Genomic DNA, 24,920 nt, shown 5'->3' with positions numbered 1-24,920 from the left:
CAGAAGAATCGCTTGAACCCGGGAGGTGGAAGTTGCAGTGAGCCAAGATTGTGCCACTGCGCTCCAGCCTGGGTGACACAGTGAGACTCTGTCTCAAAAAACAAACAAGGAACAAGGAAATGTATGTCAACAAGGGCTCAAGGAAACTATACTCATAAATTTATTACATTTCTGCAGTGGGAAGTAACAGAAAAAGGGAAGTGCCAGGTATGAATCGTATACTATTAATTCTAAAGAGATTTGGAAAACTTAGGATGTATGTTAGTAGCCCTAGAACAACTAGAACACAATAAAATGAAGTATCACTAAGAAGCCAATAGAGAACATAAAATGGAACACTAAAATAATACTATTTTATTATCCCAGAGGAAGGCAGGAAAGGAGCAGCAAAATAACACAAAACAGAAGAGACAAGTAGAAACAAGAGAGAGGAGACATAAATTCAACCATGTCACTAACTGTGTTAAATATAAATGGACTAAACATTCCAATTAAAAGGAAGAAGATGATCAGATTGTATAAAGAAGCAAGTAAGTCTCTCCAGGCACGGTGGCTCACATCTGTAATTCCAGCACTTTGGGAGACTGAGGCGGGCGAATCATGAGGTCAGGAGTTTGAGACCAGTCTGGCCAACATGGCCAAACCCTCTCTCTAGTAAAAATGCAAAAATTAGCCGGGTGTGGTGGCACATGCCTGTAATCCTAGCCACTCAGGAAACTGAGACAGGAGAATTGAACCTGGTATGTGGAGGCTACAATGAGCCAAGATTGCACCACTGCACTCCAGGTGGGTGACAGAGCAAGACTCTGTCTCCAAAAAAAAAAAAAAAAAAAAGGAGAGAAAGGGTAGAAATTAGAAATGTCCCTGTTTGCACAAACTATGGATACATGAAACAACATGGATAGTTCCCAAATTTATGCTGAGTGAAACAAAAAGGCCAATCTCCAGAAGTGTGTATGAGTCCATTGACAGAACGCTCTTGGAATAATAGAATTACAAAGATGGAAAACAGGTCACCAGGCCACTGGCTTGGGGCACCTTCCTTCCCCATGATGGGACACCTGGCTTTGGATTTCGCCTTCTCACCTGCTCCAGGTGATGGAGGTGATGAGCCAGGGGACCAGAGCTTGGCCGGGTTGACCCTCAGACCTGACCAAGCTTCCAACACCCTTGTTTTATTGTGACGTCTCCTTTTTCCATGAACAATATAGTTACACCTGCTTTTTAACTTTTACTGTTTTCTTGGATTTGTATTTTTTTTTAACTTTCAACTACTTGTTTCTTTATATTTAAAATATGACTCTTTTAACAACATATAGTTGAGACTTGCTTTTTTTTTTGAGACTGGGTTTCGCGGTTGCTCAGGCTGGAGTGCAACGGTGAGCTCTTGGCTCACTGGCAAACTCCACCTCCCAGGTTCAAATGATTCTCCTGCTTCAGCCTCCTGAGTAGTTGGGATTATAAGCATGTGCCACTATGCCCGGCTCATTTTTGTGTTCTTTTTTTTAATAGAGATGGGTTTTCACCCTGTTGGCCAGGCTGATCTTGAACTCCTGACCTCAAGTAATCTGCCAGACTTGGCCTCCCAAAGTGCTGGGATTACAGGCATGAGCCACCTCGCCTGGCCTATTGTCTTTAATGGTCTAGTATATGGGGTAGCCATGTGGGTGAAGTTTCCCATAAATGTCTGTCAAGTCAGATTGATTGATTGTGTTTTTCAAATCTCCTACATCTTTGCCAATTTCTTGTCTAGTTGCCTTATTCCTTATTGAGGTAAGGTATTGAAATCTTCAGTCACTGCACTCCAGCGTGGATGACAGAGTGAGACCCTGCCTCAAAAAAAAAAAAAAAAAAGTCTGTGTCTCTGGTGATATATGTATCTTCATGTCTGTTTTGTTCGATATTAGTATAGCCATTCCAGTTCTCTTTTGGGTACTGTTTGTATGGTATATCTTTACTCATATTTTCACTTTCAACCTGTTTATGTCTCTGAATCTAAAGTGTGTAGAATGTGGCCGGGCGTGGTGGCTCACACCTGTAATCCCAGCACTTTGGGAGGCTAAGCTGGGTGGATCACCTGAGGTCAGGAGTTCTAGCCCAGCCTGGCTAACATGGTGAAACCCTGTCTCTGCTAAAAATATAAAAATTGGCTAGGTGTGATGGCTCATGCTTGTAATTCCACCACTTTGGGAGGCTGAGGTGGGAGGATCACGAGGTCAGCCAGATCATCACAGTGAAACCTCGTCTCTACTAAAAATACAAAAATTAGCTGGGCATGGTGGTGGGCACTTGTGATCTCAGCTACTCGGGAAGCTGAGGCAGGAGACTCCCTTGAACCCGGGAGGTGGAGGTTGTAGTAAGCCCACACTGCACCATGGCACTGCAGCCTGGGCAGTAAGACTAAAACTCAGACTAAAAAAAATAAATCAATAAAATAAAAATGAAAGTGTATAAACTGCATAGCACATATAGTTGGATCTTATTTGTTTATTTCTTAACCCACTCTGAAAATCTTGGCCTTTTACTTGGAGTATTGGATTCATTATCATTTGTTATCATTGACCCAGTTACACTTACATATGCCACTGGTTTTTTGTTTGTTTTGTTTCGTTTGAGACAGAGTCTTGCTCTGTCACCCAGGCTGGAATGTAGTGGCACAATCTCGGCTCATTGCAACCCCCACCTCCCGGGTTTAAGAGAGTCCCCCTGCCTTAGCCACCCATCAGCTGGGATTACAGAGGCCTGCCACCTTGCACCCAGCTAATTTCTTTCTTCTTTTTTTCTTTGAAACAGAGTCTCGCTCTGTCACCCAGGCTGGGAGTGCAGTGGTGTGACTGATCTCAGCTCACTGTAACCTCTGCCTCCTGTGTTTAAGCAATTCTCCTGCCTCCGCCTCCCGAGTAGGCTGGGATTACAGGCTCACACCACCATGCAATGGCAAATGTTTGTGTTCTTAGTAGAGACAGGGTTTCACCATGTTGGTCTCGAACTCCTGACCTCAAATGATCCACTTACCTCAGCCTCCCAATGTGCTAGGATTACAGGCATGAGCCACAGGCTCAGCCCGATGCCCGGCTAATTTCTACATTTTTACAAAAGTTACGTGTTTTGTGTTTTTTAATTACTGTTCCTCCATCATTGCCTTTGTTGGGCTAAATGAATATTTTCCAGTGTACCATTTTAATTTTTTATATATATATAAAATGTATTTATTTTCTTATGCTTGCTCTGGGGATTTTTTTTTTTTTTTTTTTTTTTTTTTTTTTTTTGAGACGGAGTTTCGCTCTTGTTACCCAGGCTGGAGTGCAATGGCACAATCTCGGCTCACCGCAACCTCCGCCTCCTGGGTTCAGGCAATTCTCCTGCCTCAGCCTCCTAAGTAGCTGGGATTACAGGCACACGCCACCATGCCCAGCTAATTTTTTGTATTTTTAGTAGAGACGGGGTTTCACCATGTTGACCAGGATGGTCTCGATCTCTTGACCTCGTGATCCACCCGCCTCAGCCTCCCAAAGTGCTGGGATTACAAGCTTGAGCCACCGCGCCCGGCCCTGCTCTGGGGATTTTAACAAGCATCCTAATTTATCACAATCTTTTTCAGATGAATACTTACTCAATTCCAGTAAAACACAGAAACTTTGTTCCAAGGTAATTTCATCCCCTTTTCCTTCCGTTTCACTGTATTTTTTTTTTTATATATAATTATATGTCTTTATGGCCGGGCGCGGTGGCTCAGCCTGTAATCCCAGCACTTTGGGAGGCCGAGGCGGGTGGATCACGAGGTCAAGAGATCGAGACCATCCTGGTCAACATGGTGAAACCCCGTCTCTACTAAAAATACAAAAAATTAGCTGGGCGTGGTGGCGTGTGCCTGTAATCCCAGCTACTCAGGAGGCTGAGGCAGGAGAACTGCCTGAACCCAGGAGGCGGAGGTTGCGGTGAGCCGAGATCGCGCCATTGCACTCCAGCCTGGGTAACAAGAGCGACACTCCGTCTCAATAAAAAAATAAAAAAATAAAAAATAATTATATGTCTTTATATGTTACAACCTTTTTTTTTTTTAATTCTGGTGTATGAGATCTATTAAAGTATGGTACACATAAAAAAGTCATGAGACATTTGTTTCGTAATAAATAAGGCAGTGGCCAATTATTACTCATTAGTAGCTTTTTTGAGATACGCTATTAACTCTTCCCTTTCTCCCTTCTTCTTAATGCCGACAAAGATCATTTTTGTTCCAGGGATATACTTCTTGGGATTCTCCAAATATTCCATCAGTGTATCCTCTCCCCAGATGATGCCTTTGTTCTTACTGGCTTCAGTTTAAGTGAATCCAGAGGCCTGACCTGTCTTCCGCCCAAAGAGACCATGGAGATTAGGTCCAGTCTTGTGCTTATCTCCCTTTTCCATGGTGTGACATTGGGAACACTTCTGAATAAAAATCCTCTTGCCTTTCTCAACATCACCCATACGGTATTTAATTCTTTTTCGTTAGCGCAACCTTTTTAAAGTGAGAAGTTACACATCATAAGGTATTTTTTTTTTTTTTTTTTTTTTTTTTTTTGAGACGGAGTTTCGCCCTTGTTACCCAGGCTGGAGTGCAATGGCGCGATCTCGGCTCACCGCAACCTCCGCCTCCTGGGCTCAGGCAATTCTCCTGACTCAGCCTCCTGAGTAGCTGGGATTACAGGCACGCGCCACCACGCCCAGCTAATTGGTATATTTTTATATGTCATACATTATAGTATGGTTTTATCATTATTGTGTTATGCAGCCATCTTTTAATTGGATAAGAGGCTGGGCCAAGCACAGTGACATCTGCCTGTAGTCCCAGCTACTTGAGAGGCTGAAGCAGGAAAGCAGCAGGACCACTTGAGCCCAGGAGTTTGAGACCAGCCTGGGCAATAGAGTAAGACTCAATCTTAAAATAATAATAATAAGCCAGGCGAGGTGGCTCACACCTGTAATCCCAGCACTTTGGGAGGCTGAGGTGGGTGGATCACAAGGTCAGGGGTTTGAGACGAGACTGACCAACATGGTGAAACCTGATTTCTACTTAAAAATACAAAAATTAGCTGGGCGTGGTGGTGCACACCTGTAATCCCAGTTACTTGGGAGGCTGAGGCAGGAGAATTGAACCCAGGAGGCCAAGGTTGCGGAGAGCAGAAGGCACACCATTGCACTCCAGCCTGGGTGACAGAGAGAGACTCCGTCTCAAAATAAGAATAATAATGATAATCTAAAGTTTAAGTTGACCAAAAGAAAAATAAATACTGTTTTTTAAATAATTACCTTTATTAGTGTTCTTTCATTTGTTTTTTGATTATCATTCGTTCTATTGAGATGAATCTCACTCTGTTGCCCAGGCTGGACTGCAGTGGCAGAATCGCTGCTCACTGCAACCTCCACCTACCAGTTTCAAGCGATTCTCTTGCTTCAGCCTCCTGAGTAGCTGCGATTACAGGCGCCCACCACCATGTCCAGCTAATGTTTGTATTTTTAGGAAAGACGGGGTTTCACCATGTTGGCCAGGCTGATCTCAAACTCCTGACCTCAGGTGATCCTCCTGCTTTGGCCTCCCAGAGTGCTGGGATTACAGGTGTGAGCCACCCATATGTTAGTTCTTCAGGCATATTTATAAGCTGCTTTGAAGTGGGCTATGTCCAATATCTTGCCCTCTTATGGATAGTTTTGGGTTTCTTAGGCTGGAGTGCAGTGGTGCAATCTTGCCTCACCACAACCTCTGCCTCCTGGGTTCAAGTGATTCTCCTGCCTCAGCCTCCCAAGTAGCTGGGAGTACAGGCATGTGCCACCACGCCGACACTGGCTAATTTTTCCTATGTTTTGGTAGAGATGGCATGTTGGCCAGGCTAGTCTTGAACTCCTTGGCCTCCCAAAGTGCTGGGATTACAGGCGCGAGCCACTGTGCCTGGCCAGGCATAGTTATTTATTTATTTATTTATTTTTGAGATGGAGTTTCGCTCTCGTTACCCAGGCTGGAGTGCAGTGGCGCCATCTCGGCTCACCGCAACCTCCGCCTCCTGGGTTCAGGGAATTCTCCTGCCTCGGCCTCCTGAGTAGCTGGGATTACAGGCACGCGCCACCATGCCCAGCTAAATTTTTGTATTTTTAGTAGAGATGGGGTTTCACCATGTTGGCCAGGCTGGTCTCGAACTCTTGGCCTTAGTGTGGGCCACCAAGCCCGGCCTTCTGATAGCCTTTTCAAAGGAGGCAATCAGATACACATCTGTCTCAGTGAGCGGAGAGGTGACAGTGAATCGGATGGGAGGCAGGTTTGCCCTAAGCAGTTTCCAGCCCGAGTTTTTGGTGATTTGGGGGCCCCAGATACTTCCCTTCCACGTGTCATGTGTCCTGAGTCTCCTGCTTGAACTTCTGACTTCGCTCTCGGGTACGGAAAGCTCTGACAAAGCTTCGTTTTGCATCTGTTGGGTCTCAAATGCCTTCGGTTTAAAACAACCTTCACACCCACTCGGGTTCCGAGTGGGTCCCCACAGCTCGAAAAAACCCACGGAGGGACGAGGAGGGGAAGGAAAGTCGATGGAAGTCTGGCGGCTGCGGAAACCCAGGGCGGGCGAGGCCCCCGGGGGTTGAGTGTCCGCAGCCGAGCGGCCGTCCGGCGCGGCAGGTGCGCGGGTTCGCGGCCGGGCTCGGGGCCGCTTGAGGACGAAGCCCGGAATTCGGACGCAGGCGCCGGGCGGCCCACGGGCTGCCAGCGGTCCGGGCCCTCCGCGCGCCTCGGCGAAGCCCGACCCCCACGCGGCCGGCGCCCCGGTTCCGGCGAGCAGTCGGCGAGTCCCGGCGAGTCCCGGCCCCTCCGGCGGCGGCCTCCGACCTCCGACCCCCGACCTCCGACCTCCGACCCCGCGCCGCGAGCGCTCTGTCGCCGGGCCCCTCGGAGCCGGAGCGGTTTCCGGGGGACGCGTTTCCCGGCGCACCGCGGGCCGCCCGGACCGCGCAGGACGCGGCACCTTCCGGCGGCGGCGCGGAGCCCTGGGCCCGGCTGCGGCCCCGGCGCGGTGCTGGCGTTCCCGGAGGCCCGAGCGCGGCAGGGGCCCCGGGAGTCGGCGAGGCCGGCGGGCGGTGAGGCCGCGGGGCTCCGGTCAGTTCGCAGCGCGGACGCGGCCCGCCGCGTGGCTCGGGCCGAGGCCGTCGAGGGGCGCCCTGCGGCGTTTCGGGGCGGCCGGGCGCGGAGAGCCAGGCTCTGCCCTTCCCCTTCCCCGGGCCCGGCGCGGGGCCGATGCTCCCGGGAAGGGGCCCTGCCGGGGTCCGAAGCTCACCGTAGGGCGGTCCGCTCAGGGCCAGGCCCGCGGGGACGCCGGCGTCGCGGGTTCCTCCGCGTTCTCGGCGCTCCTGCCCGGCCGACAGAGCGCCCCACTCCCCAGGGAGGGTGAAGGCCTCGGGGCCCGGCGGCTCCCTCGAGGTCCGCCGGGAGGTGGCGGCGCCGGGGTGGGCTTTCTCCCGCCCGCCGCGCCCCCTCCTTCAGTGCCCCCTGCGTGTGACCCAGCGGCGGTAGTAGAGCAGCCTTCGAAGGGTGACGGCCGCCTCTGAGTCCTACGCCTGTCGCTGGGCCCGGCTCAGCCCTGGCTCTGCTCCTTTCCCCCAGCCTGGAGACGATGCCAAAGCTGCAGGGCTTCGAGTTCTGGAGTCACACCCTTCGGGGGGCCCGCCACGTGGTGGCCCCCATGGTGGACCAGAGCGAGCTGGCCTGGAGGCTGCTGAGCCGGCGCCACGGGGCACAGCTCTGCTACACGCCCATGCTGCACGCGCAGGTCTTCGTCCGCGACGCCAACTACCGCAAGGACAACCTGTACTGCGAGGTGTGCCCCGAGGACCGGCCGCTCATCGTCCAGGTGCGCAGGAGGGGCTGTGGCTGCGACGGGGCTGGGTCTCAGCCCCCGGAATGCCTGGGGAAGAGCCCTTCCCTCTCTGGTGGGACATCACTCTCAGCCTTTCCAGAGACAGCTTCCCAATTCCAGGAGGAGAGGGAGAAGGTGGGGCCAGGCGCGGAGAGTCCACGCAGCCACAGCAGTAATTCCTGTGGCCCGGCCAGGGCTGCAGGGGCACGTCCCAGAATCCAGCCCCATTCCTAGGAGCTGGCCCAGGGAGCCCCCCTGGCACCCCCTGGATTGCTGCCTCTCGACACTCCCTCTTCAGAACCAGTAGAGATGCCTCTGCTCTTCAGAAGTCAGTGATTGTGGCTTCTGCCACAGTTCAGAAGAAAATCTGTAAATCTGGGTGGTTTCACGGCCCCTCCGGCTCTGTCATATTATAAGCCTCAGCAGGACAGGACACCCTCCTGCAGTGAACCTGGGGTCACACTGGACCTCCCGTAGGGCTGGGCAGCAAGGGACTGGTGCCTGGCTGGGCTCATGGCTGACTCCATCTTCTGCAGTTCTGTGCCAACGACCCGGAGGTGTTTGTTCAGGCGGCTCTCCTGGCTCAGGATTACTGTGACGCCATCGACCTGAATCTGGGCTGCCCACAGATGATAGCCAAGAGAGGTGAGTTCCGCGTGGAGCGTGGGGGCTGTGGGGCAGGAGCATAGCCAAGAGAGGTGAGCTCCACGTGGAGCGTGGGGGCTGTGGGGCAGGAGCCAGAGCCGACTCATGGCAGCCCCAGGTGTGGTGAGCTTGGAGGATGGCGGGCCCTGCCTCTGTCGTAGGCTGGAGCCAGTCACCCTCTGTGCTTTGCCTCCGGAGGGTGCTGTCCTCAGGCCCCCGAGGCTGTGGTCTGAGGCCTGCTGGCTCCCACTTCCCTCAGGGAGCTCCTTCTGCATAAACATGCTTGCTGCCAGGGGGTCCCCTCACCCCCTTGTGCTGCTGTGTGTGGGGTCCCAGACTGTGGGGCGGGGGTTCCATTTTCAGCACCTTCTGAGCTTATGCAGCTGGGCAGATAGAGCCCGAGTCTGATGCCAACAAACCACTAGACTCTGACTGTTCCACTGCCCCAACTAGAGACACTGCTGGTTCTGAGGACTTGCGGGGCAGCTCCTGGCCTCGTGGACAGAGGAGTGGGTGCAAGGCCTCGGCCCCATGGCCCGAACACAGGTGTCAGCCAGGCCGTGCTGCTTCTTTGCAGGTCACTATGGCGCCTTCCTGCAGGACGAGTGGGACCTTCTCCGAAGGATGAGTGAGTTGGCTGTGTGGGCGGTGAGGAGCCCCGAGGCCCTTGAGGGGGCACGTGAGCACTGTCCACTTGGTGGGGCTCAGGAGAGGACAGGTGTTGGCAGGGGCTCCCGGCAGCACCTGGGGGTTCCTGCCCACAGCAGGCTCTCTGCTGGAAGGAGGTGGCCATGAAGTTGCCCGTCCTGTGCCACTTGCCCCTTAACACTAGGCAGTAGGTGCCAGGGCAGAGTCCTTGCTCAGGCCCAGCCTCAGATGTCCTGGGAGACAGAGCTGGCCTTGGCCCTACTTGTTTGAACCTGGGAGGGCCGGGGAATGGCGGAGGGAACCTGCCCAGCAACCTGAGGGTGAGGCTCAGACGGTGGCCTGGGCTGCCTCTCAGCCTCCCGGCAAAGCTGCTGGCTTTGCTGTCTGTGGGGCTCTGGGCTCTGGGAACACCATGGCCCCCTCAGAAGCTGCCTCTCTTCTCCCTAGTTTTGCTGGCCCACGAGAAACTCTCTGTTCCCGTCACATGCAAAATCCGTGTCTTCCCAGAGATTGACAAGACTGTGAGGTACGCCCAGATGCTGGAGAAGGCCGGCTGCCAGGTGAGCCCTGGGCTCGCGTGGGTGTGTGGGCCGCGGCTGGGCCTTTACGCAGAGGACACAGCGCAGGCTCTTCCTGTGCCCACTCAGACACCGTGCACCGTCGGCCTCATAGGGGCAGTGGCTCTTCTGACTGGCCTGTCCCCACTGGCTCTGAGTGCCACTACCTCCAGCCCAGCCCTCTGCAGCAGAAACTGCTTTCCCGGCTCCAGGGTTTTGTCCCTGCGGAGAGTAATATCAGGGTCTTCACCATGTTCCTAGCATCCTAGAGGCCGGCAGGGCCTCCTTTTGGGATGCTCAGCTTCCAGTCTTCGAGTGGGTCAGGAAGGGGCCACCTGGCTGTCAGCAGAGTTGCTCCCCTGCCTCTGTTCCCTGCACACTGAGCCTGTCCTGGCACAGGCCTGGACGGGCTACTGTCCCCAGGGATGCGCCTCAAGAGACTCACCTGGAGGCGGACAGCAACCTCCATCACCCGGGGATGAGGCTTGCCTAGGGGCTGTGGGCCCAGTGCCCCACCAGCCTGGAATCATTCTGAAGCCAGTCTCTCCCACGCCTTCGGCTTGGGGCAGTGGGGACGCTGCCACTTCCCAGCCTGGCTGTTGTATGGGTCTGAGCAGCATGTGCAGCCTGCGGCTCCCTTGGAGTGCGGAGACCTTGGGGTAGGCCTTGGGTGGCCATTCCTCAGCCCTGCCTCACAAGCCGAGATGCTGAGGGAAAGTCCCTGGAGTTGACACAGGGCTCAGAGGAGCAATTGGTGGAGGGGGCTCAGGGGCTCAGAGGGGCAGAGGGTCTTGGCGGCGGCAGCGGGGGCTCGGAGGGGGCTTGGAGGGGTGGCGGAGGCTTAGAGAGGCAGATGAGGCTGGGGTGGGGTGGAGGTCTTGGAGGGGGCAGCGGGGGCTCAGAGGGGGTTTGGAGGAGCCGGGGGGCAGAGGAGGGGCGGAGGGTCTTGGAAGGTCAAACGACCGCTGGTCTGTCCTAGTTGCTGACCGTGCATGGGCGCACCAAGGAGCAGAAGGGGCCCCTGTCGGGTGCAGCGTCCTGGGAGCACATCAAGGCCGTGCGGTGAGTGGACAAGAGCAGTGGGTGAGGCAGCCCTCAGTCCTTGGGGCTTTGGTGGGGTCCCAGCTGCACACCTCAGGGTGCTCGGCACACCTGACACCCATGACCACGAAGGGGGCTGGGGCTGAGGCTGGGGGCAGCATCGCTGTGGGAGCAGAAACTACCTGCCAGGATAGAGTCTGGGGGGCTGCCTGGGGCCTGGGCGCTGTCCCGGGTGGGTGGAGGGACAGGTGTTTCTCTGCCAACAGGAAAGCTGTGGCCATCCCTGTGTTTGCCAATGGGAACATCCAGAGCCTACAGGATGTGGAGCGCTGCATCCAGGACACGGGGGTACAGGGTGTCATGAGCGCAGGTGAGTGCAGGTCGGCAGAGCCCAGGACACACCTGGGGCCCGTGCACATGCCCGATGCCACCACCCAGGTCAGCGCCTCCCACCGCTCACTGCCCTCGCCACAGTGCTCTTCGCAGGTAGCGTTCTTCAGTCCCAGTCTGCTCTCATGGGCCGGAGCTGGCCGTGTCCCTGGTGTGAGGCGGCACAGGAGAGTGTCCTGGGTGCCCTAGGCTTTCCTCTGCCATCCACCTGGAGCAGCCCACGAGGCTTCCCTCTCACTCCCTTCCCACAGAAGGCAACCTGCACAACCCCGCCCTGTTTGAGGGCCGGAGCCCCGCCGTGTGGGAGCTGGCCGAGGAATACCTGGACATCGTGCAGGAGCACCCCTGCCCACTGTCCTACGTCCGGGCCCACCTCTTCAAGCTGTGGCACCACACGTGAGCCGTCCCTATGGCAGAAGCCACGCTGGGGGGTTGCCCAGGCAGAGACCATCAGAGCCCGTCTGAGGCATTTCTGCAAGTTTTGTCAAAATAACTTGCTGCTAAGTCAGGTCTTGAGGGGCTGTGGTGACAGGAGTGGAGTTTGGTGGGAGTGTGCCTGGCACTCAGCCTGGGGCCTGGTGGTGGAGCAGGGAGCCCACCCCGCGTGACGGGGCCTCTGTCTCAGGCTGCAGGTGCATCAGCAGCTGCGAGAGGAGCTGGCCAAGGTGAAGACCCTGGAGGGCATTGCCGCCGTGAGCCAGGAGCTGAAGATGCGGTGTCAGGCACGTGCTGGGACTGGCGGGAGCCTGGCCTTGTCGTGGGTGAGGCGTTGGGGCCGTGACCAGGGCCTTGGGCTTTTGCAGGAGGAGATATCCAGGCAGGAGGGAGCGAAGCCCGCCGGCGACTTGCCCTTCCACTGGATCTGCCAGCCCTACGTCCGGCCGGGGTGAGTGCTCCACCCTCTGCCTGCACTTATCCTCAGCCATCAGGGTCAGCTCCCACCCCAGAGGGAAAGGGGGAGGGGGGCCATGGATCCCAGCAGCATGCACCTTCCGTGTGCCTCTCGGCATCCTTGGTGGAGGGTGCTGGTGGCTCAGCCTCCCTCAGTGGACACTTGGATTTTAAATTTTTTTTATTTTTATTTTTTGAGACAGAGTCTCACTGTCACCCAGGCTGGAGTGCAGTGGCGCGATCTTGGCTCCCTGCAATCTCCATCCCCCAGGCTCTGGTGATTCTCCTGCCTCAGCCGCCCAAGCAGCTGGGCCTATAGGCATCTGTCACCACGCCCTGCTAATTTTTGTATTTTTGGTAGAGATGCGGGGTTTCACCGTGGTGATCCAGGATGGTCTTGATCTCTTGACCTCCTGATCCGCCCGCCTTGGCCCACCATGCTCTGCCTTAAATCTTTTAAGATACTTCTCTGAGCTCCTCTGATCCCGGTAGATTTGTCCGTGGGTCAAGAGGTTGACCCCAGCTTCCACGGGGTTCTCAGAGGTGAGGCCCATCTGTGGCCACAGCCCTGCCTGGACCTGGTGGCTCAGACCTTGGCCTGCTTGAGCTGCAAACTCCGTCCCAGGCGGCCCAGCCTCCCTAGCAGCCACTCCTGAGAGGGCTGCACGCTGCCCATGCTCCTCAGCAACCACACTCGCCACAGCCCCCTGGCCTCTCCTCATTGGGGTCCGACCCATGTGGCTGTGGCTGCTGGGCCCCTCATGGTGTCCTTGGGCTCTGCCCGCCGCCCTCCCCACAGGCCGAGGGAGGGGAGCAAGGAGAAGGCGGGTGCACGCAGCAAGCGGGCCCTGGAGGAGGAGGAGTGTGGCACGGAAGTCCTGTCCAAGAACAAGCAGAAGAAGCAACTGAGGAACCCCCACAAGACCTTCGACCCCTCTCTGAAGCGTAAGTACTGATGCCCGAGACAACAGCCTCTTCATCCGGCTCATCTCCTCCACTGCCAGTGACAGGAATCCAGACTTGCGGTCAGTGAGGCTCAAGGCCCAGAGCTGGAAGCAGATGCCTGGGGGTTTGGAGTGGTCAGCCCGACTTGGGGTCCGAGTGCGGGCACCTGTGCAGGCCACACGGGTGGGACGTAGCTCAGTGAATCAGACGAGGCTGTGGGACGAGCCTCTCAGCCAGGTGCCACCCAGGTGGCCACTGAGGGGCTCGTCTGCAGGTCAGGGCCTTGGGTTGCTGCAGCTGTCCCTGCCCCGCCTCACACTGAGCAGCCACTGAGAGGGCGGCAGGGGTACACAGGAACGTGTGCGTGGGCCAGAGATGGCGGCAGGGCGGGCTGGGTGAGACGGGATGGTGCTCACCCCTCTCCTCACGGCCACCAGCGGCAAGGCCTCAGCCCGGTGCTGTCTCCCCTGAGAATCCTGGTGCCCCCCCACATCCTGGGCCAACCAGTCTGGGCCCTCAGCAGGTGGCAGCCTCCCGAATTTCTCTGACAGCTTTACAAGCTGAAGGGGGGACTACTGAGGGCCCTGCAACCTTCCCATGTAACCACCAGGGGGCTGGCAGTCTACGAGCAGCTGCCACATCAGCCTGGTGCCAGCAATCCCCGACTGCCACACTGCCCCGCAGGGCCACTGCTCGAGGCAGCTGGGAGGGGCAGGAAATGGGGCTTTGGGCTGAGTTCTTGATCCTTGGCCCTTTTGAGTGGGAGACCTGGCACTGAAGGGCATGGAACCCCCTTGTCCCTGCCTGGGAGTGGGACAGATGAGGCTGCTCATCCTGCCAGGGTCCCCCAGCCCACCTGCTTCCTATCCATTTTCTGTAGGATGGTCCCCCACATCCCCTCACCCATCCCTTGCTGAGGAAAAAGCAGATGTGGCCGGCCTGCATCCTCTGCCCTCCCAGAGCCTCCCGGGCTGGCTGGCCGCAGCTGGCATGGATGTTGCCAGCGGGCTCCGTGCAGGTGACGGGGCGGTCCCCGTAGCTCTGCCACCAGCTCTTACTCATCAGCACCCTTTTCTTTTCCCAGCAAAATACGCAAAGTGTGACCAGTGTGGAAACCCAAAGGTGAGTGGGTTCCAGCTGCATGCCGCCAAGGCCTCGTCTCTGGGGGGGTGGGCAAGGTGGTCCCTGCGCTGCTTGGGGTGGCAGGTCTGGTGCCCACACAGCTGGGTTTGTAGTGTGGCCCAAGGTGGCATGGGTGCCTCAGGAGGGCCCCTTGCTTCCAGCCAGCCCCCTGTCTAGGTGGGTTGGGGTGAGGGGGTCCCAGGCCTGCGTCCAGGCCGTGGGGATCTTCTGGAGGCTTCCCCGGTGGGCTGCTCCCCTGCTGGCTACCTGTCCCCGGGAACCATGCTGGCCACAGGCTCCCCAGCTTTCTTGTGCCCAGGGCAACAGATGTGTGTTCAGCCTGTGCCGCGGCTGCTGCAAGAAGCGAGCCTCCAAAGAGACCGCGGACTGCCCAGGTGAGGCTGCCTGCCATCTGCCCCCGCAGTGAGCACACCCCTCTGCCTCCTTACCCTTGACTCCCCTCTCACTCTCTGCCAGGTCACGGATTGCTTTTTAAAACCAAATTGGAGAAATCTCTGGCCTGGAAAGGGATGCAGCCTGAGCTGCAGGAGCCTCAGACAGCCACACCCGGCACACCAGGTGGCTTCTCAGAAGTCATGAGTACTGCTCTGGCCTGAAGGCCCAGAACCCCCACCCCCAGGACCGCTCCTGGAGCCTGGACTCGTCCTACTTAAGGAAACGTCTTTTACTCAGGGAATCTCCCCTTCCTTTAACGTGGAAAGACGCGCCCTGTCCCCCTCGCCCGCCCTGGGGGCCCGGAATGCTGCAGTGGGGAGCAGGCCCCAGGCTGGACCTGCCCTGTCCTCAGCACACACGTGCAAAAGCGAACAATAAATCATTTCAAAGATGCCAGAGCCATAGCCTGTGATGGCCGCCCCCAGACCCAGGGAGGCATGAGCCAGGGCAGGTGCTGTGGGGACCGGGGGGGGGGGGGCGGCCTTCTGAACAAGATGCGTCTAAATGAAGGCAGCACACGCGCCTCTGTGCCGACAAACGTGGGGACTGACTGAGGGCCGAGCCCCAGGGAGCCAGCCTTCAGAACCCTGAGGCCACCCAGGGGTGACCAGAGTCTGCACAGCAGGAAGGAACGGCCAAGGGCAGTGCTCAGTCTGCTTTTTAATGGATACTGCCCACTGGTCTGTACCTAACCAAGGCGGGAACAGGAGGGGTCTGGGAAGTGGGGCCACTGGGCCTGGGTGCCGCCCATTCTGCTCCCTGGGGACAAACCCATGGGGTTGAGCCCTCCAGGCCTCTTTCCAGGAAGGGCCACAACTAGCAGCCGCCTGCCTCCCCAGCCCCAGCAAGGGCACGCAGGCTGGGGAGCACCCAGTGGCCAGGCCCTCAGCTGGGCTGAAGGCAGCACTGAGCCGCCTGGAAGTGAGCAGGTCCATGGGGTGGGGCGGGGTGCAGGTGTCCTGGAGGCCAGGGGCCGCCCTCACATGTTGGTGCTCATCCGGGACTGGCTGTTGGCTGGAGTCAGCTCCCCCTGGCTCCCTTCTCTGGGTGGGGACTGCCAAAGAGACGAGGAGCAGCTAAGCCACCAGGCCCACGTGCCACACTCCGCACCTGCCCACCCACTCTGACGCCTGCCCACCTTGACGTGGATCTGGTTGCGGAGCACGGCTGCCCGCAGCATCATGGCCTTGGCGCGGCGCTGGAACTCCTTGCCCATCAGCAGAGACTTCTCAAAGGTGGTGCTGCGCTGATCCACATCCCGGGCGTACAGGATCTGCACAGACACAGGCTCAGTGGGGCTCAGGCTCCCCCACAGCCACTCCCACTGCCCCGCAGCCCACGGCCACCTTGCTGTGGGAGTCCACGCGGGCACTGATGAGTCCCTCCAGGATTAGCTGCGTCAGCTCGTCCTCCAGGGCGGCCACCGTGGTGTTGAAGGCCGCCGCCATCCTGTGCATGTCGGCCGACACGTAGGGGCTGAAATACTGCAGGGCAGAGGAAAGTCGGCTCCACGGTGCCCTACGTGGCTGCCTACCCGCCGTTGTGTGCCAGCCTGACCCCCACGCTTACCTGGATGAGGGCACGGTTGCGAATCTGGGTGTACAAGGTCCTGACGTGGGGAGCCAGATACATGTCCAGGAGCAGGTTGTCCTGGGGAAGGGGCTGGTCAGAACCGGGGCAGGAGGCCAGACAGGACCCCATCTCGCCGCACCCCAGACCGGGCCCCACCTTCATCTCGTCCAGCATCTTGAGGCACGAGGCATACTTGGACTCGTAGAACTTGAAGATGATGTCTCGAACCTGCGGCTCCAGCTCCAGGAACAACTTGAAGGAGCTGCCGAGGCAGACCCTCGACCTCAGTCCTCTGCCTGCCCCGCCCTCCAAGTTGCCAGTGGGACACCAGTCCCCAGACAAACCATGGCAAGATGGTGGGGCCAGGGGGCCAGGATGTGCAAGGCCAGAGCAGCGGCCTGCGGAGAGGGATGGGGACTGCAGGACCGGGGCGCCCACCTGCTGGAGATGACATTGCGCTGCAGCTCCTGCCGGTCAAAGGTAGCCAAGGCACACAGGCCACCATAGACGGCCACGTTGCTGGGGGACAGCAGCTGAGAAGCAGAGACCCAGCATCACAGGCAGAGGAGGGCCAGGCCACCCCTGCCCCACCACCCATTCAGAGAATGCCCAAGACTCCATTGTGAGAGAACCCACCCTCCTACAAAAGCATCCAACCCATGAGCCCATCCTCAGTCTCCCAAATCCCCAAGAGGGTCCCTTACCTCAGGGAAGTCACAGTGATCAAACGACGCCAGCAGGAAGCACTTGGCAGCTTGCTTGTACTTCCTCGCGGCCAGCTCCGCCAAGCCTGGTGGACGGAGAGTGGTGAGGGGAAGAAGGGGATGAGGCCCAGAGCCTCGGGGGAGCCGCTAATGCCTTGAGACCAGGAGGAAGGCGCCCATCAGCGGCTCGCTGGCCTCTCCTGCCCGGGAGCTGTTCCTCAGCACTGGGGACAGATGCTCTAGTCCTAGATGGAAACAGCCTCCCCAGTGCCCAGCAGGCTCCCTGACGCTAGGCGTGCAGGGAAGCCTTAGGCTGCTAGCATGGGACACCGGGCTCAGACCTGCCCCAGGCCCACAGTGGCAGCATGTCAGCCCTGGCTTACCTGGGACAGATGAGGCACCACCTGCACCCACACACGTGCCCTACAACATCCTCCATCCTGCCAGGGAAGGTTTCCCCAGCTGAGGTAGGGACCAGCTACTGCCCTGGGCTGGGAGGACTCGGCAACACGGGAACATGGGGCCAGTTGGGCACCACCCAGGCCCTTACCTGCAGCACACTTGAGCTTGGTGAGGATGGCCTGGGTCTGGCTGTCACGCTCTCCTCGCTGCTGTAGGGGGAAGCCACATGCGTGAGGCCCATTTCCTGGAGCTTGATGCCCAGCCCCCAGACCGAGGAGAGAAGGCAGATTCACTGGGGGAGAATAAGGTGGCGGGGGAGGATAGGGGGGCCAGCAGTGGTCAGGAGCCCTGGGGCGAGGTCTCTGTACCTCGGCAATCTCTGGGGTGGACTCGGCCTTGCTGACGTAGCTCAGCACGTGAGACCAATTCTGCAGGTAGACGCTGACCTGGCGGGCGGCGGCAGGGCCAAGTGAGCCCAGGTGCCCCGATGGCCCCGCCCTGCCGCCCCCGCCCACCCGCCGAGGCAGGCCGACCTTGATGACGTTGAGGCACATGTTGATGACGTGCTTGGCGCTGGTGCAGTAGTCCCGGGCCCGGGAGTAGCACTTGAGGGCGTTGCTGAGATCCCCACAGTCCAGATAGTGGTCGCCCAGATCGTCGTGACCACGCCGGATGCTCTCCTTGATGGAGTTGCCCTTGTAGTTCTTCAGGTCCGTGTCTAGCTTCTCCAGCTTCAGCAGGGCCTTCTTCCGCGTGGCCTCCACCCAGGCCGTGTCCAGGGTCGGGGGCTCCACGCCACTCTCAGGGATGGCGTCAGGTGCGTTCTGCAGCTCCCTGAGAGAGGACCTGGCCATCAGGATGGCGATGGTCACAGGCGCCACGGAGAAGAGAAGGAAGCCCCCAGCCTAAGGCTGCCCTCGCAGCCCCTCCCACTGGCCCCGAACCCCATCTCCAGGGCCAGTCTGCACCAGGGCCGCAGCAGTAACTGCTGATGCCAGGAGCCCACAGCCAGGTGGGGAAGCCAGCAGCGGGGATGTCCAGAGCCACGGTCTCCAACAGTTACCCTCAGAATCAAATCCCTGTGTGCACACGCGCAGGTGAAGCCACACCACAGAGGGCACTTCCACTCTCCACCCACCCGACTTCCATGGCAGGAGCACAGGAAGGGGGCGCAGCCCCGGACACCTGCTCCCTTGGAGGGCTCTGCTTTCTCTCGACAAGCCCCTGGCCTCACCTGGTGGCCTCTGAGAGCTTGCGATGGATCTCCTCATACATGTCGACGTTGAAGGTTCTCTGCACGAAGGAGAGGGCCATCTTCAGGGCCTCCACCCGCAGCGTGGGGCAGTGATCAGCAATGAACTGCAGCCGCTCGATACGCATCAGGCCGCTGTAGCTGGCCGCATACTGCTCCAGATCCTGGGGGTGGGCGCAGACAGGTCAGGCAGGGTGTGTGAGGCGGGACCCCAGCCCCAGGCCTGAGGGTCAGGAGCTGGGGCCCGGTTGCCTCCCAGCCAGAATGCCGCCCTGGGCCCACAATAGGAACCGGGTACATGGGCACAGGGGTGCAAGACTGACTGCTGTCCCAGGTGCTGCAGAGATGCCTGGGTAGGCCTGGGGCAGCACCCAGTTTCAGGGATGGACACCCACTAGTGACTGCTGGTCACTGGGCTGAGCAGGGGCAAGAGTGGCCCTGGCTCCTCTATGAGCAGCATCTGAAGCTGAGCCACAAGCCTGATGGGAGTGGACAATCAGAAACTCTAACGGTTTCGGGGGCAGAAAAAGACACGACATAGATCACTGAGAAGGATCAGTCTACCTGCTGTGCAGGCTGCGGAGGGGAGTCTGCCCTGTACCCCCAGCAGAACTAAGACACCCGAGGTCCCGCACTGGGCTCCGTACCAGAGTGGGGTTCTCCACCACGTAGTTGACATCGGGTGCATTCTGCGGGTCTTCCTGGGGGTCCACGTCGATCTGCATGGGCTCCACCGCCCCCTGCAACATGGGCCAGGCACCTGGCACCTCGTTCTGGGGACCGCCCCAGGAGGGCGAGAGACCTGCACTGTTCTCTGAGCTCAGCTCTGCCGGAGGTCTTCCAGGCTGATCGGACCACACTGCCACTGCTGCTGCCCGCCAGGTGTGCCCTCCCAGCCACCCTCGCTCTCACCCAGGCTCCTGCCCCACCACATCAGGGAGGGGTCTCCTCACAAAACTCCAAAGCTCAGCAGCAGAAACCCCTCGCCTGATTCTAGCTGCTCATCTCTGAAAGCCAGAAAGCAGACAGGGGCCAGCCAACGACACAGGGGCTCCTGAGGGCCCCTCCGCGTTCCCAGCCACCGTTCTGATGCGGTCTCCTCCAAGCCACAAAGAACCGGATGCCACCTCAACCCCGAGGCAAGAGGGCCGGCCCCGGAATCTGTCCTGAGCAGCGGGGCAGCCATACCGGGCCGAGAGTCACGCCACGGGTTGGGAGAAGGGGGGAAAGGGTCACCTCGGGGACCGCCACGGCCCCCAGCCGGGAGGCGCAGACGAGCCAGGACCTCGGCTTGAAACAGGGCCGGCCGGAAGGGCCGCCGTGCCGGGGCCTCCGCGCTCCTTCGGGAAAAGCACCAGGCGCTCGGCTCCCTCCGCAGGCCCCGGGCCCGCCGGGGCGCCCTCCCCTCCTGCGCTCGGCACTGCGTCCCTGTTCTCGGCCGGCAGAGCAGCAGGGGCCCGGCCGCGGCGGCGGCGGCCGGGGCCCTGCTCCCCCCTCCCTCGCTCGGGGGTCCCTGTCCTGGAAGGTACCTCGTAGAGCAGCGTACAGGCCGACAGGCTGGCGCTCAGGCTGAAGTCCCCGGCCGTGCCGGGCAGGACGAGCTCTGACCTACTGCTGTGAGGGGCGCGGAACAGATCTGTCACTGACGCGGAGGCCGAGCTGGGGGCCGAGCTATCCCTCATCCTGTCCTGACTTTCTGCACCCCCCGACCCTGACACAGAGCTGGCTGGCTGCTGAAGGGAGAAAAAGCGTTAGCGGCGGGCGGCCGGGAACCGCTCCCGGGAGCTGCTGGGAGGGAGGCGGGGCGGGCGCAGCCCGGGGGCCCCCGGCCGGAGCGCGCAGCCAGGGCGGAGACGCGCGCTGCCCGCCGAGGCCCGGCACGAAGCGCGCCCGGCGACTCCTGGCGCAGGCCCCGCTCCCCGGCTCTACCTCGGCCCGGCCCCGGCGGCGAGGGGCGCGGGGGCAAGGAGGCCCGGCGCGGCCTCGGCTCGTTACCTGCAAGTTAAACACCTGAACCGGCAGCGGCATCTTGCTCCCACCCCGCCGCGGCGTGCTGTCCACTTCCGGGGCAGGGGGCCTCTTCTTCCGGGGCGCGGGGCGGGGCGGAGCCGCCGGGCGCTTAAAGGGGCCGCAGTCCGCCCGCGGCTCCGGCCAGGCCCTCCGCTCCCGGCGCCGGGGGTCCCGGCGGCCGCATGAGCCGCGCGCGCGGGGCGTCGTGCCGGGCCTGCCTCGCGCTGGCCGCGGCCCTGGCCGCACTGCTGCTGCTGCCGCTGCCGCTGCCCCGCCCGCCGGCCCCGGGCCCGCGCGCGCCCCCGCCCGCGTCCGCGTCCGCCGCCCCCAGCCTGGGGCCCGACGACGTCTTCATCGCCGTCAAGACCACGCGGAAGAACCACGGGCCGCGCCTGCGGCTGCTGCTGCACACCTGGATCTCCCGGGCCCGCCGGCAGGTGCGCCGGGCCCCCGCCCGCCCCGGCTCGCAGGGTCGAGACCCGGCCCAGGCCCCGGGGGCTCCGCGTGGCGGGGTCGGTCCCCGGCCTGGGCGGCGCCCCCGACGTCTCACAGAGCGTTTCTCCCCCAGACGTTCATCTTCACCGACGGGGACGACCCTGAGCTCCAGCTCCAGGGCGGTGAGTGTCTCCCGAGCCCCGGCGCCCGCTGGGAGTCCGGGAGGTCCGGGGAGGCCGTGCACGGCGCTGCCCAGGTCACACGGCCTGCGGAGGCCCACCCTGCCAGCCGAGCCCTGCTCCCCACCAGCCCCTCACCCTGGACGCTTCCCAGGTCCCCTGCAGAAGCCCCGGCAGGGAATCCGCCCCTCCCGTCCACGCCAGGGTGAGCAGCGTCCATCCCGTTTCCACTCAAGACATCCTCGCGAAGGGCCATCAGCTTCAGCCCCAGGGGCACCAGCAGGGTCAGCGCGTGAGGGCCAGGGCGGTGGCTGGACCTAGGCAAGGTGTCCGCGCATGGCAGCCAGCCAGACTGTGCCCTGGCCCTCGGGGGCAGGCGGGCATAGGCCTTGCCGCAGTCCCCGTGCCAGCCTCCACCCGCTTCCCGTCTCCGAATCGCAGGCGGCCGTGTCATCAACACCAATTGCTCCGCTGTTCGCACCCGCCAGGCCCTCTGCTGCAAAATGTCCGTGGAGTACGACAAGTTCATCGAGTCAGGTCGCAAGTACGCGGCACCGCCCGACCTGCAGAGCCCAGAGCCAAGCTGGGTGGGGGCCTCCCGTCCACCTATGCCAGGCCCTCACACACGGGACTCCCCCCACCCACAGGTGGTTCTGCCATGTCGACGATGACAATTACGTGAACCCTAAGAGCCTCCTGCACCTGCTTTCCAGCTTCTCACCCAGCCAGGATGTCTACCTGGGGCGGCCCAGCCTGGACCACCCCATCGAGGCCATGGAGAGGGTCCAGGGTGGCAGAACTGTGAGTGCCAGGGCAGACCCCTTCGCTGACGCCAGCCCGGGAGGCACAGCAGAGGGCATAGAAAGCTGGGTGAGAAGGGCGTAGGGCCGGGCCCAAGCCGACCCACCCAGGTGGTTTGCAGGTGGTGTTTCAGGAGCAGGCCAGGCCCCCGACCTGACCCTGACAGTGAGCCTGGGGCTGGGCTAGGTGGGCAGGGTTTGGAGACCACGGATCAATGACCTGTAGAAGCCACCAGCTCCTCCTGCCCCAGGAAGCTTCTGTTATCTGGGCAGGATGTCCTAAGGGGCAGCTTAAGAAAGAAGACTGGGGAGTCCTGTGCAGAGTTAGGGGTGAGAAGCCCCGTCTCGAGCAGCTCTGACCAACACCCCATCCCCAGGTGACCACGGTCAAGTTCTGGTTTGCTACTGGTGGGGCCGGGTTCTGTCTCAGCAGAGGCCTCGCCCTCAAGATGAGTCCATGGGCCAGGTGAGTGGGGGGTCCCGCTGCCCGGGCTGGGAGGCGGAGGCTGAGACCTCAAAGGCGCTGACCGGCCTCCCCCAGCCTCGGCAGCTTCATGAGCACGGCCGAGCAGGTGCGGCTGCCGGATGACTGCACAGTGGGCTACATCGTGGAGGGGCTCCTGGGCGCCCGCCTGCTGCACAGCCCCCTCTTTCACTCCCACCTGGAGAACCTGCAGAGGCTGCCCCCGGACACCCTGCTCCAGCAGGTACAGGGGCCTTGCACCACCGCAGCTCCCCCAGCGGCCCCACTGCCCGGCTGAGCAAGCGGGTGGGATTTGCGTGCGGCTGGGGGCCGACCCTGGACAGACTCCAGGCCTGCTGGACAGGGTCCTCAGGCGCAGTCGGGGTGCGCCGTCAGGCAGAGGGATGAGGGGAAAGGCGCCACGCTCAGGGCGGGGGGCGTGGTCTTTGTGGTGACGTCTCATCACGTGGATCAGAGGGAATGAGGGTCAGCTTGGGTCTGGAGGATTCGGATCCCTCGCCCCTGTCCCCCAGGCTCTGCCTGAGGTGTCCCCCGCTCAGCTCATGCCACCCTTCAGTGCTGTTCCCGAGCTTCCCCAAGGATGTGGGGAGAAAGAAACGGGCAAGGGGGCTCTAGCAGGGCTCCTCGCAAGGGAGAGGCAGGGCCCAAGCCCGGAGCAGACCACACTCTGCCCCTACCATCCCCTCCCAGGTGACCTTGAGCTATGGTGGTCCTGAGAACCCACATAACGTGGTGAATGTGGCCAGAGGCTTCAGCCTGCAGCAGGACCCCACACGGTGAGCGGGCAGTGGTATGGGCAGGCCCTCAGCCCCATGGGGGTGCTGGCATCAGCATGCCCCTCCACAGCCCTGACGCCACTTCCTCCCTCTCCAGGTTTAAGTCTATCCACTGCCTTCTCTACCCAGACACGGATTGGTGTCCCAGGCAGAAGCAGGGCGCCCCAACCTCTCAGTGACACCAATGGCCCCGACCCACCGCTGCCTGGGCTCCATCCCAGCTGCGGGAAGTTGGAGCCCCCCACATGGCCTCGGTGGGCTCCATCAGGTGCCACAGCCACGCTAGTGAGATGCAGGTGCCTGGCAGACCCTCGGGCTAGTCTGGCATCTGGGCTCCACTGCTTACTGCTAAAGGCGGGTGCCAGGCTGGCCAGGTGCTGAGGAGCAGGCTCCAGGCTAAGATCCTGGTCCAACCATGGCCATGGCAAGGACTTAGCTTGGTAGGGTTGGTGGGGGATGCCACCCTCTCTGCCACAGGCTGGGTGCATGGCCAGGCATTGCAGTGGGGACTCAGGCCCAGGAAGGCCGAGCTCTGCTCCCAGCCGCCAAGCCTCATTCGGAGGCCTCCTGACTGGGGCCACAGACATGCTTTTCTCCGCTCTGAGTTATGGCTCAAGGCGCCTTTCTGGGTCCTGCTCCCGCCCCACTGTGCCTGGGCCCATAAACAGCAGGAGCCTTTTGTCTGGGGCTCCCTGGACTGAGACCACTCCTGGCCCACCCGTCCCTACACACCCACCTCCCCGCCCAGTGGCTTCCACAGGGGACATGGGACAGGGGCCATCATGCCCCTTCTGCCTCCTGCTTTGCTGTTGCCAAGCATGAGTAAAGGCTCTGTTCTTACCCCATGCGGCTCCCGTCTTAATCACCCACCAGACCAGCTCTGCTGGGTCCCTGCCATGCCGCCTCCGCCTCCAGGAAGGCTCTGTCCCAGGCAGGGCTGTATCCTCGCTGTCCTCCTACCCAGCCTTGAACCCACCAGACTGGAAGCCAAAGCCTCTAGCAGGGGTGGCGTGTGGGGGTCCTGCCGGGAGAGGCAGACACTGGACGCTGCCATGAGAGACTACCTTCCTGAGTGTCCAGCTTGCCTTCTCGCTGTGTGTTGTGTGGAACCAGTGTGCGTGTGGGTGGATGTGGGCGTGGATGTGTGCACAGTTGTGTGCATGTACATCAGGATGAGTGAACACACGGAGCTGGTGTGTATGTGCCTATAGGTGAGTATACACCTGTGTGCATGTCCATATGCCAGTGCAGGAGTGGGTGTGTCCCTGGCAGCGTCTGCGTGCGTGGGCGTGTGGAGGGAGGGAGAGGGAGGCAGCACGTGGAGTTCACTGGTTTCTGTCTCATGCCTTCGTGCTTGGCCTGGAGCAGAAGGCGCCCCAAGGACGCTTGAGGTTAATCATGACTGGGTCCTCAGGTTTCCTGGGGAAACCTTTGTCCACTGCAGGCTCTGGGCAGGGAGAGGAGTTCTGGGGCTCAGAACAAGTGTCAGGGGTAAATTTCAGCAAATCTGAAACCTGCATCTCAACAGAAGCAAGAAAAAAGTGAATTCTTGAAAGTTGCTGCAGAATTGTAGACGCCCCAAGAGAAGGCAGCTGGTGTCAGCTGTGGCTGTCTCCATGGGGCCCTGGGTCCCTCGTGCTGGCTCTCCTGGATGTGGGGTTTGGGAGTTGCATTCTCCTCTCCTGAGACCTCCCCGCCAAGCCCGGCCACACCGGTGCCCAAGAACGGTGTCCT

The 24,920-nt window shown here is 60.1% G+C and overlaps 3 protein-coding genes and 1 pseudogene across 15 annotated transcripts; 2 read left to right on the top strand and 2 right to left on the bottom strand.

Moving 5' to 3' along the window:
- Positions 1-4,038: 4,038 nt before the first annotated feature.
- LOC141581919 (cytochrome c-like) lies at positions 4,039-6,680 on the bottom strand (annotated as a pseudogene).
- Positions 6,681-6,974: 294 nt separating this feature from the next.
- DUS1L (dihydrouridine synthase 1 like) lies at positions 6,975-14,965 on the top strand. Of its 2 annotated transcripts, XM_039476646.2 has the most exons (14): positions 6,975-7,120; positions 7,625-7,871; positions 8,414-8,522; positions 9,100-9,150; positions 9,618-9,730; positions 10,707-10,789; positions 11,035-11,138; positions 11,410-11,554; positions 11,784-11,880; positions 11,962-12,044; positions 12,849-12,994; positions 14,079-14,116; positions 14,436-14,511; positions 14,594-14,965. In XM_039476646.2, the coding sequence occupies exons 2-14, from the start codon at positions 7,635-7,637 to the stop codon at positions 14,731-14,733; spliced, it is 1,422 nt and encodes a 473-aa protein (XP_039332580.1). In that variant the 5' UTR covers positions 6,975-7,120; positions 7,625-7,634; the 3' UTR covers positions 14,734-14,965. The 2 variants fall into 2 exon arrangements, with proteins under 2 accessions (XP_039332580.1, XP_010340575.1); XM_010342273.3 differs by lacking the exon at positions 6,975-7,120 and having other exon boundaries at positions 7,127-7,871; positions 14,444-14,511; positions 14,594-14,698.
- A 247-nt stretch (positions 14,966-15,212) lies between these two features.
- GPS1 (G protein pathway suppressor 1) lies at positions 15,213-20,589 on the bottom strand. 12 transcript variants are annotated; one of them, XM_039476644.2, is made up of 14 exons: positions 20,498-20,564; positions 20,032-20,116; positions 19,150-19,242; positions 18,485-18,666; positions 17,784-18,096; positions 17,619-17,696; positions 17,399-17,459; positions 16,849-16,934; positions 16,583-16,677; positions 16,301-16,406; positions 16,142-16,222; positions 15,919-16,056; positions 15,711-15,845; positions 15,213-15,626 (listed from the first exon to the last, which is right to left on the bottom strand). In XM_039476644.2, exons 3-14 carry the CDS (start codon positions 19,225-19,227, stop codon positions 15,552-15,554), a joined length of 1,428 nt encoding a protein of 475 aa, XP_039332578.1. In that variant the 5' UTR covers positions 19,228-19,242; positions 20,032-20,116; positions 20,498-20,564; the 3' UTR covers positions 15,213-15,551. The 12 variants fall into 12 exon arrangements, with proteins under 12 accessions (XP_039332578.1, XP_074245177.1, XP_039332574.1 ...); XM_074389076.1 differs by having other exon boundaries at positions 17,399-17,456; XM_039476640.2 differs by having other exon boundaries at positions 17,784-18,084.
- A 14-nt stretch (positions 20,590-20,603) lies between these two features.
- Positions 20,604-24,031, top strand: RFNG (RFNG O-fucosylpeptide 3-beta-N-acetylglucosaminyltransferase). Its single transcript, XM_039476647.1, has 8 exons — positions 20,604-20,949; positions 21,081-21,129; positions 21,568-21,670; positions 21,774-21,927; positions 22,304-22,392; positions 22,468-22,633; positions 23,101-23,186; positions 23,284-24,031. Exons 1-8 carry the CDS (start codon positions 20,695-20,697, stop codon positions 23,363-23,365), a joined length of 984 nt encoding a protein of 327 aa, XP_039332581.1. The 5' UTR covers positions 20,604-20,694; the 3' UTR covers positions 23,366-24,031.
- Positions 24,032-24,920: the final 889 nt, after the last annotated feature.

This window comes from Saimiri boliviensis, chromosome 17 (assembly GCF_048565385.1).
Source record: "Saimiri boliviensis isolate mSaiBol1 chromosome 17, mSaiBol1.pri, whole genome shotgun sequence".
In the NCBI taxonomy this organism is placed as follows: domain Eukaryota; kingdom Metazoa; phylum Chordata; class Mammalia; order Primates; family Cebidae; genus Saimiri; species Saimiri boliviensis.
Note: the sequence above shows the minus strand (reverse complement) of the source record. Positions and strands in the feature narration are given on the sequence as shown.

Excerpts from the sequence above, each read along its gene's own strand:
- GPS1 (XM_074389074.1), bottom strand. The coding sequence starts at position 20,184 with ATGAGGGATAGCTCGGCCCCCAGCTCGGCCTCCGCGTCAGTGACAGAT. Across the intron at positions 18,097-18,484 it reads AAGCTCTCAGAGGCCACCAG|GTCCTCTCTCAGGGAGCTGC; the intron begins GTGAGGCCAGGG and ends CCTGATGGCCAG. Across the intron at positions 16,678-16,848 it reads ATCACTGTGACTTCCCTGAG|CTGCTGTCCCCCAGCAACGT; the intron begins GTAAGGGACCCT and ends TCTGCTTCTCAG.
- DUS1L (XM_039476646.2), top strand. The coding sequence starts at position 7,635 with ATGCCAAAGCTGCAGGGCTTCGAGTTCTGGAGTCACACCCTTCGGGGG. Across the intron at positions 12,045-12,848 it reads CAGCCCTACGTCCGGCCGGG|GCCGAGGGAGGGGAGCAAGG; the intron begins GTGAGTGCTCCA and ends CCCTCCCCACAG. Across the intron at positions 12,995-14,078 it reads CTTCGACCCCTCTCTGAAGC|CAAAATACGCAAAGTGTGAC; the intron begins GTAAGTACTGAT and ends TTCTTTTCCCAG.
- RFNG (XM_039476647.1), top strand. The coding sequence starts at position 20,695 with ATGAGCCGCGCGCGCGGGGCGTCGTGCCGGGCCTGCCTCGCGCTGGCC. Across the intron at positions 21,130-21,567 it reads TGAGCTCCAGCTCCAGGGCG|GCGGCCGTGTCATCAACACC; the intron begins GTGAGTGTCTCC and ends TCCGAATCGCAG. Across the intron at positions 21,671-21,773 it reads TTCATCGAGTCAGGTCGCAA|GTGGTTCTGCCATGTCGACG; the intron begins GTACGCGGCACC and ends CCCCACCCACAG.